The sequence below is a fragment of the Barbus barbus genome (genome assembly GCF_936440315.1).
Source record: "Barbus barbus genome assembly, chromosome: 32".
NCBI classification, from domain to species: domain Eukaryota; kingdom Metazoa; phylum Chordata; class Actinopteri; order Cypriniformes; family Cyprinidae; genus Barbus; species Barbus barbus.
The window spans coordinates 26,987,431-27,004,177 of record NC_136760.1 but is presented as its reverse complement, the minus strand read 5'-3'; the positions used below and the strand labels follow the sequence as shown (position 1 = coordinate 27,004,177).

The 16,747-nt window shown below is 36.4% G+C and overlaps 1 protein-coding gene across 4 annotated transcripts in view; it reads left to right on the top strand.

The window, feature by feature from the left end:
- Positions 1-5,088: 5,088 nt before the first annotated feature.
- The window catches only part of LOC306852164 (paired box protein Pax-2a-like), a gene marked incomplete at both ends in the record, with an annotated part of 32,311 nt that continues 20,652 nt past the window's right edge, over positions 5,089-16,747 (top strand). For 3 of the 4 annotated variants that reach the window (XM_079388831.1, XM_079388830.1, XM_079388832.1), the window contains 5 exons: positions 5,095-5,137; positions 6,400-6,565; positions 7,579-7,776; positions 10,861-10,940; positions 12,123-12,242. In XM_079388831.1, the coding sequence (XP_079244957.1) occupies positions 5,095-5,137; positions 6,400-6,565; positions 7,579-7,776; positions 10,861-10,940; positions 12,123-12,242 (607 nt within the window). Of the gene's footprint in view, positions 5,138-6,399; positions 6,566-7,578; positions 7,777-10,860; positions 10,941-12,122; positions 12,243-16,747 lie in introns of all 4 variants that reach the window. The other variant, XM_079388833.1, reaches the window with a different exon arrangement.

The window sequence follows — 16,747 nt, the reverse complement described above, 5'->3', positions numbered from 1 at the left end:
TGGTTCCCATATTGCACCGGGGTGCAAAAAAGCTGTTTTTTGTCACTTCAGAGCAGCGCAGCTGTGAGAGACACACACACACACAGACAGACAGAGAGAGAGAGAGAGAGAGAGAGAGAGGCACTATGGGCCTGCTTTAGGGCATGCACTGGGAAAACTGGTCTGTCACCATCTTCAAACTTCACATCATTGGCTACTGACTCTAATCAATGCCTAACAAAACACAGAGCCGATTAATCTAACTTCTGACTTGAGATGTGCTAAGAATAGATCTGCTCATTTGACAAGAACACTTTTTTAGTTCAGATGAGAGCCAAGTTTGACCAGTAAAGCGTGAACAGTTTAAGGACTTATAATTTTCCATTTTCCCTTGACAGCAGCAGTGAAAAAGCCAGGCATAACCTCAACACTATTTATATTTAAACACTTCGGGGCACATTTAGGAATTCTTTCTAAATCTGCATATTGTATGAACCTCTGATTCTCATGTGCTGGATTTTACATCCCTAGTGTGCTTAATATCAGACAGATTAACCTGATTATTAGCCTGTGGGACACTTCAGGATGAGCAAAATAAAGCAGAGCATGACTTGAGCTGTAACTGCACTATATTAGGTGTTTCTTCATTTTTCTTTTTATTTACGAGTTATTTTTACTTTCTCTCTGCCTCATCACAAAATAAGCACAAGCATAGATATTATATTACATTAAAATATATTATCTTATTATAATTATAAGAAAATTATTATATAATTATAATATTATTATATTCCTCGCTACTTTGATTTTGGGTATTAAAGAGATAAAAAGAGAGCGAGAAGGAGTGACCGGGAGACGGAAGATCGTCATCCTGCTGTTTTTTCATCTGTGAAGAATTTCTCATTTCGTTTCCTAATTTATATTTCCAGCGTATTGCATTTTACGACTGGGCTCTAAAAGGCATATTTCTGCAAAATCAGGTTTATGATCTAAAACGTGGGCTGAACAGCAGTAAAAGTTAAATATTGAACTTTCATTTCTCGGCGTAATTTCTGATGCTTTTCATGGAAGGCAGTAACTTTAAATGGCCTGTGAATGTACTTAGACAACACGTGCTGAACACAGACACTCCTCATGTCAAGATGCTATACTTCAGACTGATTTGATCGATCAGAAATAATAATAATAATAATAAATATTATAGTATATGATATTAATTACTGTATAATCTTGATATTATTGTAGTTATTGTTGCTGCTGTTGTTTTACATTTTTACAATTTTTAAAAACATTTCCTTTAATTTTTTAAGTTTAATTGCGTTGTTTCATTATAAATTTAATTTCACAATATAGGACATGCATGGATGAATCAGTGAATGAATGAATGCATTTTTGTCACACTGTATATATGTTCTGTATATATGCCTATATATAGCTCTGCTGTCTGCGTGCACATTTCTCTGGGAAGCACAGAATTACATATGCACTGAGTGCGTGTTTCCATTTATTTACTAATATGCCTTTGTTAATAGACAACATATATCTAACAGCTAACTGATTCACCTTTTAATTTTGGGCCTAAATGGCAAGATCAATGGAAAACTGTTGTAATGATCTAATTAATTATGTCGAAATTAAAAGCGAGCGCAGAATCAATCTCTCGCGTGAAGCCTCCATCTGTCCCCTCACAACACAAGCTCGGGGCCCAAATCCCTTCATTTTACACTGTCCTGTTGACTTCAGGGTTCCATTATGTTTTTCTATGCCAATCGTTTTAGTGTTTAGTTAGTTAAAGGTTGTAATTTCACTTTAAATTGAAAAAGGTCGTGTTTAGCCAAAAAAATCTGCGGTGTTAATGTGCCCATAACTGTCACTGAAATATTTTATAAATATTTATCAAATAAACAATAAACAAACGAATTATCTTCATACATTGCAAAGGGAATAAAAATTCGAAAAATCGAATCTAATAAGAATAATATTTTATAAATATTTAATTCGGAATATGAACATTCCTACACGTTTGACTTCCGTGTGACGTTCATATGCATGCACATATTCAAAACAGTACACAGTGACAGAAATAATCATATTAGACTACTTAAAGCAGCTCTAAAATAGACTAACTCCTCGCCATTCTGTAAGATGCATAACCATAACTGATAGCTTAAACAGAGTCGCTCGGAGTCAGACTCACTTCTGCTGATGCTCGCTAATGAAGCGCGCGCTGCTCTGATCGATCAGTGACGTTACCATGAGAACGGGAGGCTGAGAGAACGAGGAAATATCTTCACCTCTGGCCAAATGAGCTTCCTCAATGCTCAGCAGAACGACGAGGAAGAACAGAGGAGAGCCGGAACGAACGGAGAGATCCATCTTCGGGAGGAGTGTGTGTGGTTCCCGTCTGTGTTTGGAGAGACTCTGAACAGCGCCGGAGAGAAGATGGATTACTCACTGTCAGATCCCAAGGCCCTAATGAAATTAACTCCCAAAATGTTTGATTTTGTTTATTATTTCTTATGTTATTTTAAGATTTTACATTTTACTTTGCATCGCTTGCAGGCTGGTTTTTTTCAGTTGCACGTCCTCAGGTGGGATTAATACCCATAGTATTAATATTACTGTTACTATAAATATGTAAGAGTGACATTAAACTGTTACATATATTTTATTTCATTTTTTTTCAATTGGTTTAGTTTTGTTATGTTCTAGTTTATTTATAGTAGATCCGTTAATGATTATGTGTGATTCAGTTTATTGCTGTTTGAATGCTTTTAATAAATTGCTTTTAATAAAAATTCCTCGTGCATCTGAAACCCTGACGGACTCAAACACATAAGGCCAAGTCCTGCTATGATTTACAGTGTCTGCTCAAATTCAGTGTGAAATTTCTCCAAGGGTGACAAAAACACTAACATTTAATTTTAGAAGTCTACAAAAAAAGAGCAAAAAACGCAGAGAGCACAAGGGCAGGGGGGAAAGGCTGGGAGGGGGTCTCACAGAGAGAGAGAGAAAAAAACCCTAGCTTTGGGGAAGGTGTGCAACGGAGGGTGAAATTAGAGCCCGCAGTGCTACATATTGTACCAGAAGCTCCTCCAAAAACACCAGGAGAAAGAAAAATCATCCTCTAACCTAACTAGGAGGCAGACTAGCCGACTTGCCCCCTGCGTCCCTCAGAGATCCGTCCAAAACATTTCCGCTTTACTACCGCTTTCTGCAGTCTTTATAGTGCCAGCGAGTATTTCATTCTGTTTATAAAATATCACCATCAAATAACTAAACATAACATACATTCTAAAAAAATGTCACATTCTTAAATATTGTATGAGGCAATATTGTGTGCATTAATATTTTAAATAAAATGATACTTTTCTATAAATTTCACTTAAACCCTTCCAAATCTTGAAATGACATTTTGTAGTAAAACATTTTCAATTATTTAGTTTTTAATTACTTTTATTTGATTTAGAATGACTCCCATCAAATCTGCAATTTAGTATATTTGCTTTCTCATAAAGCAAAGCGGTTTTATTGCAGATCTCTGAGGGAAGTCGCACGGAAATAAGGCCATTCTCTCTTGTAAATTACAGGTACAACATCAAACAGTGAATAAAGGTAAAAGACTTACAAAAACTTACTTACTTACTTTTTTCACCGAGTCAAAAAAAGGTGCAGGTGTGTCTGGAAGAGGCCATCCCGAACTTTTCTGGGACCAAATTTAAATTATGATATTTATATGATAAAACATTTGCATTCCTAGAGGGAATAATGTACACATGTATAATATTTACTTTTACCTAACACCTAAAAAAGTCTGAATTGAGACCGTAAATGAAGTAATATGTGTTAGAGATTTAGAACTAATACAGCAACAATACAGCGCTGCCTGCAGTCAAGAGAATACCGTACAATAGAACTGTAATATTTTCTTTTTTCTCAAATTCTGTAACGATACAAAATGAATATACAGTATATTTATCAAATCTTTGTTTGTTTTGTCTCCGTTTGGAGACGATATAGCGCCACCTACAGTCAGTCTCTGTCAGTCTGACCCGATCCAAAGCTGCTCGCCGCAGAGACGAGCGCAGCAAATCAAAACAAGATGGTGTTTAAATCAAACCATAATCACACCATCGACCTCTCCATTAATGACATCAGAGCTGCGCTTTTCCAGCAAGATGCGTATTTGGAATAGTATTTCGGAGGCCACAGCTGTGCGCTTTTATTCTGAGCCTTACTGTGAGATGTTGACTGAATGTGAAGGTTAATTTAATAAAAACGCTCATTTTACGCATCTTATTGCCTGTACGCTAGTTTGTTATTCGTTACGGAATTGATATGATTCATTAAGGACACGGGAGAAAATACGCAATTCTGATTTGATAGAATCCCTCATAAGTCGTAGACTATTATATCACAAAGAAAAGCAAATGATTTGCTCTCATCTTCGCTCGATTTCCACTAAACTCTCGTTCACTTAGAGGCGCTGAATTTCTCCCTCCCCTTTTGGAGTGACAGGAGGATGGAGCTTCATCTGAACGAATCACAAAGTGCTGGAATCTACTGCCTTTGTCTGATACACTCATCCATAGTGGCGAAAGGGGGTCCGCGTAAAGGAGGGGGCTGGAGCTTTTACAAACCAACACGAGTGACCCAAGTCCTTCAGTCCCGGGCCGTGCGCGCGTGCGAACGCATCGTGTTGTTATCGAGGGAAAGCTGGGCACAGGAAACCCGCAGTCTCCAATGGTTCTGCAATCTGTCATCCATGCGCAGAACCCAAACCCGGCAGCCCCGCACCTGCTAACCGAGACCACCGGGATATAAGAGATACTAACACGCAGATGGATGGGACGAAGGCTGGAAAACGAGTTCTGGGGAAAGCATGCGTGCTGAAAACATTTAAGCATCTATTGCTCTGAAAGCACTTTGTTCTGACCTAGAACGCACGGTCATGTCTGACACCTGACAAATCCTGCGTCCATTTGCAACTTTCCGAAGTTCCCCTCTCCTCGGCTGGATTCACCTTACGTCTTCTCCGTTTCTTTCAGTTGTTCTGTGTGTAAGAAAGACGAGACGGCGACTTCAGTTGATTATCTGTCCTTTCTCTGTTATCCGATGGATATTCACTGTAAGGCAGACCCCTTCTCCGCCATGCACCGTGAGTTACACTGGAGTTTATCTGGAGAATGTCTTTCACATTTGAGCCAATTAAGATCCTCACTGGAACAGGAAATTATTAAGCTTCCGGATTAAAAAAAGAAATAATAAAAATACACTGTTCTTAAATTGCATTTAGGGAAAATAAGATAATAAATCAATATAAAACAGAAACATTAAAGAACTCGGTTAATAATCGAGATTAATATGCCTGCGTGTGGTTGGTGGTGGAAATTAAAGCATGCGTTTTTTGCATTATTTTTTTAAATAAAAGAGAATGTGAATGCAATGAATTAAAAAAGACCAAAATATTGATAATATTGAGAGAATTCCACTTCGATTTAAAGTAGTAAATATTCGTGATTTGTCAAAGCAAAAACTGTACATTTGTAAATATACCATTCAATTGCTAAATCGTTCTGCATCAAGCTTTGGACTTTAAATTGAATTCAAACAGAATCTTTTCAGAAAAACAATCAATTGAGAATAACAATATGTAACGTGATCAAACAAAACTGTTTAATAATTTATATCTAGGGAATGAAAACAATAAATGCTCGTGTAATTTAATCGCTCACCTACGAGTAACAAACCCCAGTGTTGGTTCAACAACCAGGACAGGAGTTTAATGTGCATCACTAGAAAACATATAGACGGAAATAAATGTTAATATTTCGAGCCTATAGAGAATTTGTGAAACGCTTAAAAAATGCTACTGATAGTCATTCTGTTTACGCAACTGTTTGGATTTAGAAATACAATATATACAAAATATATATTTATATTTACGAATATATATATATTTATATAGCCTAGCCTATGCATTTCTTTTTCTATAATAAATATAAATGCATATGCATATAATAATATATTGCAAAGTTTTAAATTATTATAGAAAATAAAATGTAGTAATAATATTATTCTACCAATAATATTGTAAATGAACTAATATAATATATGTTTGTGCATGTTTTCGCTGGGCACATGTATACAAACGAAAATAAAGCAGGTAGTTTATGCAGAATTATTTTTCATTGCATATATTCATTTGCGTTTGTTTATTCAGTGACTTGATGTGAGTACAGTCAGGGATTCATTAGCACAAAGTGCGTTTGATTGCAATTAACCTTTCTTGCGTTTTGGAACTCGTGTGTGGCCGTACAGAACGCGTCTTTTGTTAATTGGGCGAATGTGACGTGCGTCACTGACGGGCTGTATGTAATGTTATGTTCTGGGTGTTTGTTGCTGTTGTCTCCGGTATAGGGCACGGGGGAGTGAACCAGCTGGGGGGGATGTTCGTGAACGGAAGGCCTTTACCTGACGTCGTGCGCCAGAGAATCGTGGAGCTCGCGCATCAAGGGGTCCGACCCTGTGACATCTCCAGACAGCTGAGGGTCAGTCACGGCTGCGTCAGCAAGATCCTGGGCAGGTGAGACCCTACAACATGACATTTACTCAGTGCGAGACGCACAATTGAAGAACAACGCAGCAGTTGATGTAAAGTGTGTTTCAGGTGCTTTTTTCACCCTTTTTAACCATCACTAATTTACAATCAAATTTTAGAAGTATTAACGTGATCTCCCAATTAATGAGCTCTCAACAAACTGGATGAATAATCATTTGAAAAGAATTAGCAACATGCTGCAATAGTTTTAGTTTGCATGACGAACAACCCAACATACTGGCAGAGAAAATGAATTGAAATCGTATACTCTAGCGCAGGGTTGAGAATCATGCGCGTTTTCCCCGATTATTACCCAATTTGAAATCAACTAAACCAAATTAATCACTTGAGCTAAAGATCCATGATTTTAATTATCTTCACAAAAACGGGTTTCCATAACAGACCATAAAAATCCAAAAGTGCTTTAAATGCCTTTTATTTTACAGAAAAAAAGCCAATACATGTAGGCTATTTTGGTCATACGCGCTTAAAAATCAAGTATTTGACTAATGATTTGAATGCTTTTAAATGATTCATCATTAAAATAAAAATAATTTGCTAGTTCAGGCTGTTTCAGTAAGGTCAACAGCTAGAAGTAGAAATGCTAATGAGCTTGTTCATTCATTGCCTGCCCGTTTTATAATGGATTTAATGATAAATTGATTTATAAATCCAAAAATGTTTCTAAAATAAATAGATTTTAGCTTAGTTTATTGTAGTTTGGTCATCAATGTATAGAATTCCGTTTCAAATAGATTTTTTCTCTCTCTCCCTCTTCATCTTAGATTAATAAGTGGGTAACTAAAACAGATGGGCTGTTTAATGTCCTGCTGCGCAAAATTTTAAATTAGTATTCTAATCATATGATAATTTCCTACTAGTGCTGCTATGGGCCGTGTTAAGTAGCTTAGATAAAACATTTTCATGGCTTTGCTAGCACGCATCTGTTGTTGATTGTCATTAGGTTATGAAAATCAGATTTACACGTGTTTCTGCAGGTATTATGAGACTGGCAGCATAAAGCCTGGAGTCATCGGAGGATCCAAACCTAAAGTGGCCACGCCGAAGGTGGTGGATAAAATAGCAGACTATAAACGCCAGAATCCCACCATGTTCGCCTGGGAGATCCGGGACAGGCTGCTGGCGGAGGGCATCTGCGATAACGACACCGTCCCCAGCGTCTCCTCCATAAACAGGTGAGGAAACCCAGTCATTTATCAATAACTGATATGCCAATAATGCAGTCTTCTTTTTCTGAGATAAAACGTCTTTGGCGTTTCCGCAAAGACGTTTTGAACCATATTAGCCTGTGTGGCTTTTTGCCTATTATAATAGTCTATTTGTGTTTCGTCCCGATGACTGATCTCACCTGAAGGTGGTCGAGAAGAGGACGGTTGCTATGGTTACCAGCTCAGGTGAAAGAGCAAACGCTTGTTGACCAACTTTTAATCGTAGCTTTTAAACCTTTACATTGAATTATACCGCAAATATTTGAAACGTACCTATAGCCTATTTAAATGCAAAACTAATTCATTTGACGTCCCTCGACCTATTACAAATTATATATATATATATAAAAAAAAACACTTAGTAGGCTATAAACTTTAATCGAACCGTTCTTTCTATTTTATTCGTTGAGGGACAAAAAAATTTAAAAGCTTTCCAAAACATTTATCTAAAATCGCTTATTTTGAAGTAAAAATGCTTTGAAATTCATTAGGCCTATAGTAGGCTAATTATCATATATTTTGGTTAATATTAGGCTGTCCATTGTTGCAGTAAAAAGCTCTGTTCTGTGGCTTTGCCGGTGGTCTTGTGGATGAAATTCAATCCCCTGCTTCAAACCACCGCAACAATGACAGACTGAAGCTCTACAATCTCATCTGACCGTGAAAACCGATCAATGAACGGCGATCAGACCTGCTAAAAGAGACACAGAGTTGCTCCATTACTGTTTATACTGATATTTATCGGTTCCTTCTATTCTCCAAAATAATCTATATTAAGAAGAAGACTGGAGTTTTCATATTTCATCATATTCAGATTCCCAAATGAACAAAATCAAGAGAATAAATTGCTTATTTGAGTATATATTAAAATATATTCTTACACAGTTAATACTGCTGTGAAATAGACAAATAATGAAAGTGGTGTTTTTTCTTTATAACAATTCACAAGGTTATATTCTTAACATTTTTATTTTTGTTCCAACTGGAATAATGATCGATATTATACCACCCAGCCTACAATATATGGGAAACCTGCAGCATGCATAATCCATAATCCAATATGATCCTATTTACATCCTTAAAATGCTGGTTTAGGGTGGTGTGTTAGATTTGTGTGGAAAATCAAACCGGTAAAAAGAAGCAGTGAGGCGCTGAACTTTGGTTAAGATTCACTCTTCCATAAAACCAGACTCTGCATTACATTTTAATGAGTTGATGGTGAAGAATAGAGCGCCTCACACAACAGAAGAGAAGGCTAGAAAAAAATTCATTTCATGCCTCATGGTCACCTAAAAAGGGCCATTTGAACGCCTTTTGACATGAACTTGTGAGATAAATGCAAAATGTACGTTAATGTAATTACCCAAGCCTTTAAATGTCTCTAAAATCTAATTGAATTCAGTCTGGCTATTTTGAAACAGGAAACAGGTCTTTGTTTATGAGGGGAATTAAAATATGAATGCAGGAAAAAGTGACTCCTTTTAAAGACTGTATTAGCAATAGCTTAACTTTAATGAAACACAATTTATTCCACCTTTATGTCTGTTTGTAGCTAACAGTATGTTGATATACGTATGCATGAAGCAATGTATGGATTGTTAAATAAGGATTATTGAATAAATCTAAAACCAAGCTGAATCTGTTAATATAATATAAAATCATTTGGGAATTCTGATAAAAGTCAGCTTGCAACTTGCAAAGAAGAGTCTGCGGATGCATTAAGTTGTGGTGTACAATAAGAGAATCAGTTGCATCAGCAACTGAAAATGTTGCATGAAAGAAAAAAGCCCTATAGTCGTGTGTGCACACTGAGCCCCGGCCTGTTGACAGTGAGAGGTTGATGTTCAGACTCGCGACACTTTTCTTTAACATACATTATTAAGTGTTACAGAGTTTCTGTTGTACTAAAGTGTCTCCACAGCCAAGAAGTGACAGCACCGAAACCGCCAGACTTATAAAAACCTCCTCAACAGCGCTCAATATTACTGATTCACATGTAAAGCAATTTTAATATTTCTTCCGAGGATTTTCAGTCACAAGCCAGACATTAATTCACTCTTCCAAATGACTTATTCGATAACAGAAACATAGATTGTGGATAAAGTCTGCAGATTTATTCTCCCCAGGCCATGCGAGGGGGTCAAACTATGGTTTTAAAGAGAGAAATGAAATATAATATTGATATGTTGTCACTGCACAGTCTTTCCATTCTCTGTTTCAATGCCCCGAGGATACATCCTCAAAGCTGATGTTTATTTCCGCAGATATCAATATTAGCAGCACACTCATTTTAATGGAAATAAATTAGCTCTTTGACTAGTATCCGTGGTCTATTCTAAATATTTTTACAATCAATAATCTTCATGGGGCATGAAATGAAAAATACGTCACACAAAAAAAGGCATGGTTTTTGCGTGCAGCACAAAGGTGGCTTCCAGTGCATTTGTTTGCATATGTCTGCTGAAACAGGAGCAGTGCCACTGGTGATGAATAGATCTAAAGTTTACAAATGAGCGTGACAGCGGGCCTTTTTCCCAAAGTGCCGTTCAGATTAACAGAATCAAATGCTGGCGTAAGCTTGTACACCGCACTGAGCAACTATTGCTTTCCTGTCACATATAATTTATAGCTTTCCATTTGCATCCCGGTACCCATGTGGCTAATTCAGAACTTTTTATCCTAGAGAGTCTAGATCAATAGAACCTCATCCACGTTAGAACCCAGCCTGAGGCTCTCCTCAGGACCGAAACACAAACACACACACACACACGATTATCGAGGTGAATTGTTGTGATTTCATGCTTTGTTTGCAAGATCACTCAAGGCAAAAGAGCTCCGAGAGCTTTTCGCTCTATCTCACCTTAAAGGTACAGCGAGTCTGCTTCTCGCTCAGCTAAACGGGATCTGAGCATCTACGGTTATCCGTTCTGTCTGCTCAGAGATATATAAAGTAAATCTGAGATTATCAGAGAGAGACAGACGGACAAAGCGAGGCACACTGCATTGGCTCTGGAGTTCCATGTGAGTGAATGTACTTTATTTACTGTGCAGGATCATTCGGACGAAGGTTCAGCAACCGTTTCACCCCTCACCAGATGGGACGTCTCTTTCCACCCCAGGACACACTATAGGTAAGATAACATCATTAACTCCAGGGGCCATCTTTGGACCTTTGTGGACAAGGTCATCCCTCCAAATCAAATTACGGGTCAAAGCTTTCTGCTCAGAGCTGGATATTACCTGCATCTGGAGCAGATGACAGAAGAAAAACCACAATCAGATGCCTTCCTACTATGTCATAGTGGTTTAGTTCAAAAGTACAGATGCACGCTAAACTTTTATCGTCTTTTAATTCATTGCATGGCCCTGCATCATATTTTGCTGAAAGAAATCCACTACTTTTTTCTAACTAATTTTGAGGGGCTGAGTCACACTTTTTCAAAATATGATGCATTTCGTAACATTTTTGCTTTGTAAGTTGCCAAAGTCAGTTGTATTGTCCCATAAACATCAGAAAAACAACTATAAAAAAATTATTTATGTCTTCCTCTGAGCCAGATTACAACTATTTGTTTAATTCTTGGTCCATTTTTATATGTATGAATGATTCTGAAAATTATTTATGTTTTTACACTTCTTTGCAGAAAGTTTTCATTTAGTATACTTCTTTTTTTAGTCGACTGCTTTTGTTATTGTAATAAGAGCATTAATTTATATAATTTGTAAAATCTTCATTCTTATGTTGTGAAAAACTGTAGGAGATGGGAAGTTTTATTGACATTTTTGAACTCAGCATAAATACTTAGCAGAACTATGTTATAAATCATATAAAGTGTAGGGGACAATTCTGAGACGGCAGTGAAATGTAAACCAGGGAATAAAAAAATAATATTTTTTACACTCAATGGCATAAAATAAAGAAGAAATTGACAAGATTATGAGCATTTTAGGTGACTAATCAAATACAGGTAAATTAGTAACATTAATTATGTGACAGGCGATCAGAGTTTAAGATACTCTCAAACCATGCTGGAGAATGTGATCATTAGCTTTTGTTCATGTAGCTCCAGTGCTGCTGTTATTATGTAAAAGAGAGTTTGTGTTCATTTTGTGTTCATGCCAATAGTATAATTTGTAATAATGTGCATTAATGTAGACAAATCCCAAACACTAGTGGTCTCAGATTTTTGAAACCCAAAGTACCTATGAAAACAGATTCAATGCAAGAGATAAGTGATTCTAAAGTGATGTTATATACATGGGAAGAGTTTCCATCATCTACCTTCTCTCTCGCTCTCTTTCACTCTTTATAGTCCCCAGCACAGCATCTCCTCCAGTCTCCAGCTCCTCCAATGACCCTGTGGGCTCCTACTCAATCAACGGCATTCTGGGAATCCCTCGCTCCAATGGAGAAAAGAGGAAGAGAGATGCTGGTAAATCTGCGGTTTCTCTCTCATTCACATTCTTTTGGAGGACATGCAGAAAAATATTCCTGAAGCCATGCAGGGCCATAACAATAGAATTTATTTTATTATTATTATTATTATTATTATGGCTATTATTATTACATGTTTAACTTCATAGTTTTTAATATTTATTTTCAATGAATATTGTTACATTTTATTATTTCTATTTTTATTTATCTGTTCATAAGCGAGCATATGAGGTGTATATTTGGATAAGCAGAAATACCTGGTATCTGATGAATCGGACTGTCCACTGTGCTTTTGTATTATGCATTCACAGTCAGTTTTCTGTTTAAATCTACTCTTTATTTTTGGAATATAATATTCAGAGCAGATTGCCCTTGAATGTGTAATGATTGGGTGCAGTATTTATCAAGTGTGTGACTCAGAGCGAGGCAGAGAGGGGTTTGATGTGGTGATGTGACCCCCACAGGAGCCCCCTGTTATTAATCTGCACTGCAGTGATTAAGAGAGCTTTGGTAATTACATGTCAAGATGATGTAGCCAACTAACAAACTCAGTCAAACAAGAGCGACAGTCTTAAGAGGACATTTAGCTCAAGGACCTCTCTCTCTCTCAAGGCTCTTACTTTGACTATCGGTGCATCTGGTCACAGTTCTGGCCAACGATCATCCACTTATTGTTTGATTTCAGATTGACATGCATTTTATAAAGGTCTCCATTTCAAATAAATGCTGTTATTTTGAACTTTCTATTCATTAATGCATCATAGTTTCCACAGAAATATGACATAGCATAACTATTTTCGACACTGATAATAATAATAATAATGTTTCTTGAGCAGCAAATCAGCATATTCCAATAATTTAAGGATCATGATTAATCAAACGATGCTGAATTTTTTCATAAATTACATTTTAAAATATATTCAAATAGAAAACAGTTCCTTTAAATTGTTGTAATATTTCACACTATTTCTATTGTTACTGTATTTTTGATCAAATAAATGCAGTCTTGTTGAGCAAAAAAGTCTTCTTTCAGCCTTACAGACTCTGAACTTTTAAAATATTTTGTATATTGTCACAGTATAAATTATTATGAACTAATATTTAATATTAACATTAATTTGATCAATAATAACTAATATTAATAATACATTGTATAAATGATTGAAAATATACTAAAATATGCAGTTTTGCTTGTGGATAGCACATAACATTCCTTTACATATCTCAGACAAAACAATGCATATCTTTCAAAGATTTTATGGCTTTTTGGCAAATCCAGTGACTAGTTTTACCTCAAAAGTTGCAATATAGTGCAACAATGAGTGAGAGAGAGCTAAGAGAAATTATAAACGCACTTACATGTTTTCCTGTCTGCTGACTTTGACGTCACAGCTCACCGTCTTTGCTGGCGAAGGGTTTTGTGATCCGTGTACATTCATGTGGTGCCATCAGTCGCCAGAATTGCTATGATATCATTTTCTTGTGGCTCTAGAGAGATTATGTATGTCATAAATGATGAGTGGCAATAGGTGATTAACTTAACAGCAAAGCAAAGATAGCAGCATGCATGTCATGTGCCAACCATGCAACTGCCATTTCCATATAGAGTTCCGCATTCAGCAGCACGTGATCCGCTGCGCACAGAAAGAGTCGTTCTTGTGATTAGAGCGTTGCACTCGCAGTCGTTTCTGTTCCATTGGGTTCATCGGTTTTCTTGCTGTCAGATGCTGCAAGGGCGCAGGGGTGACATCAGCGGCGGCAGGAATGATGGGAGACTTCAGATCTGCTTGTGTGCGTCTGTGTGCGTCTTTAAGATGATTGACTGTTTTGAGGGTTGTTCTCGGGCCCAAATGATCCTCTTGATGCGTGGCCATTTTCTTGATTTAAGCGATGGGGATGAAGAGGTGGAGGAGAGAGAGAGGAGAGGAGGAGGGCAGGATTATGTTATGTATAACTTCACAAACGGTCATGTGATGCGTGCACACACACACACACACACACACACAAACACACACACACAGCACAGACTGCAGACACCTGGAATCCAGAGTAGGTGTACTTTATCTTTGCCAGATGAACCTGCAGCCACACACACACACAAATTCAGCTAAAGATGCTTTTAAAACAATGTCTTCCCTGCAGCAAAATATAGTAAATATAGAATGTAAAATTCAAGTTTAAAGTCAACATGCATTGTTGATTGAAACAAAATTTGTCACTTTATAAGTAAAATCCACTGTAAACAAATGAGTGAATGACGTTTTGAGTGAATAATTACGAAGAAACAGCCAGTAACAGATTGCAAAAAAAAAAAAAATACAAAAAATATTTTGATAATTATAATACATTTTCCTACATATTACATTATGGAAGTAAAATGTACAGTAAATTTACTTTGAAAAAAATTCACTCAAAAATTGCTAGTAAATTTCATTAATAATTGCAAAAAAAAGTTTTTTATCTTGAATTAAGTGACTTTAAAAAACATTAAACAATTAAAATGAAAATAAACATGAAATTTTGAAATAAAAAATCTGAAATACTATTCTCCAAAAATGTTTTATTTGTAACTTACTTTCATAATGTCATGAATTTCCCCCCCTAGTTTTCACATTATAGAAGTAAAATGTACAGTAAAATATACAGTAATTTTCTCTCAGAAATTGTTAGTATGTTGTTAGTATACTACAAATATTAACAAAGAAACGGCAAGTAACGCTGAATTAAATGTGAAATTCTGAAGTAGAAAAACTACACCAACGTACACCAATAGTCTTTATTTTTATTTACTACTTTGAAAAATTACAAAGAAATTCCACGTACCTCCTTGAATTAAATGTGAAATTTGAGAGGCTGAAAACACACTCTATGAATCCTTGTTTTATTTACTGTGCATTTTACTACCATAATGTGAGGAATTTATCCTAGTTTTCACTTTATGGAACTAACATGTATTGCAAATTTTCAGGATTTACCTTCAAACATTTTTCATTCAGAAATTGCTGATAAATTTCACAAATAATTACAAAGAAAAAGCAAGTAACATACTGAATTAAATGTGAATTGTTGAAGTAGAAAGGCTGAAATATTAAATGCGCTCCCAATAATCTTAGTCTAAATGAAAAAATCTTTTTTTCCAGTGCATTTTACTTCCATAATGTGAAGTAATTTCCCAAATTAATCAGGAAAACAGATGCAGGAACGTGTATTAAGAAAGGCAATTTAGTCAGATTTGACTCGTTGCTTTGGACAGTTTCTTAAACCACCACACAATCAAGATGCACTGAAAACAACCGTTTTCTGAGAAAACCACTGCGAGTTTTTTAAACGCAGCACTGTCAGATGCAATGTAACAGATCTTAGTGGTATAAGGAGGGTTTTTTGGGTCCCGGTTGTGGCAGCATGCCAAGAGAGGCCAACAGTTCTTACAGTAGGTTTGGAGTCAGCAGCGGCCTCAGACGCTGGGCCCATTACGAGCCGAGCAGAGAGATAATGCGCTGTGACACGCGTTATGTACACGGCGGAGCTGAGAGAGCAGGCCGCGGGGACACAGGTGTCACACCAGCCATTAATCTGACAGCGCTACTGTATTACTGCAAATTAAAAGTAGCACGATACAGAGAGAGAGAGAGAGAGCTCTGCTATCCGCACGGACCCTGGCTGTCTGAGCCGTGATGCTGCAAGTGACATTTAAGAGAATTTGCAATTCCGCCGAGAAAAGCTATTACGGCACAAATTAACATCTAACATCCACACATCCCAGCACCCCCCTTTACAGCTGTCTCATAAGAGCAGACTATTAAAAAGATGAGAGCAGTTTTACGCCGGCCAACCCAAGACACGGAGGAGAGAGTGAGCTGGTGCTGCTCATCTTTAGCTCAGATTGTGAATATGTGTTTTTAGTTTCATTACCATTTAACTGATTGTCTTGTGTTTATGCTGGGAAATGCATTTAATCTTTAGTTCCACTTTGGAATGTTTTTTTTTTTTTTTGTCACAACATTATGTTTATTAAAAGATAAAAGTAATAACCAAAACCACACAATATGGGAGGTTCTTGAAATACAACTTATGATTTATCTGCATATTGTTATTTTTTACATACATCTACAGTTTATGCTAAACGTGATGGTCACAAAGTAACAAAACAAGAACAGTCCCATTACCCATTATAATCAACAAATCTGCCTACTGCATGTTGATTACAAAGGAGACTTAAAATTCACACATTATCCATCCTAAATAATATGCAAGATTAGAATTAATAGTTATTGTTTAAATTCACTTTTTTTCCCCATAAGTGTATATTAGTTTTATTTTTCTACATAGGATATTTTCCCACCACAAAACCAGTCATAAGTCTCAATTTTTCAAAATTGAGATTTATACATCATCTGAAAGTTGAATAAATAATCTTTCCATTAATGTACGGTTTGTTAGGATCGGATAATATTTGGCCGAGATACAACTATTTGAAAATATGGAATCTGAGGGTGCAAAAAA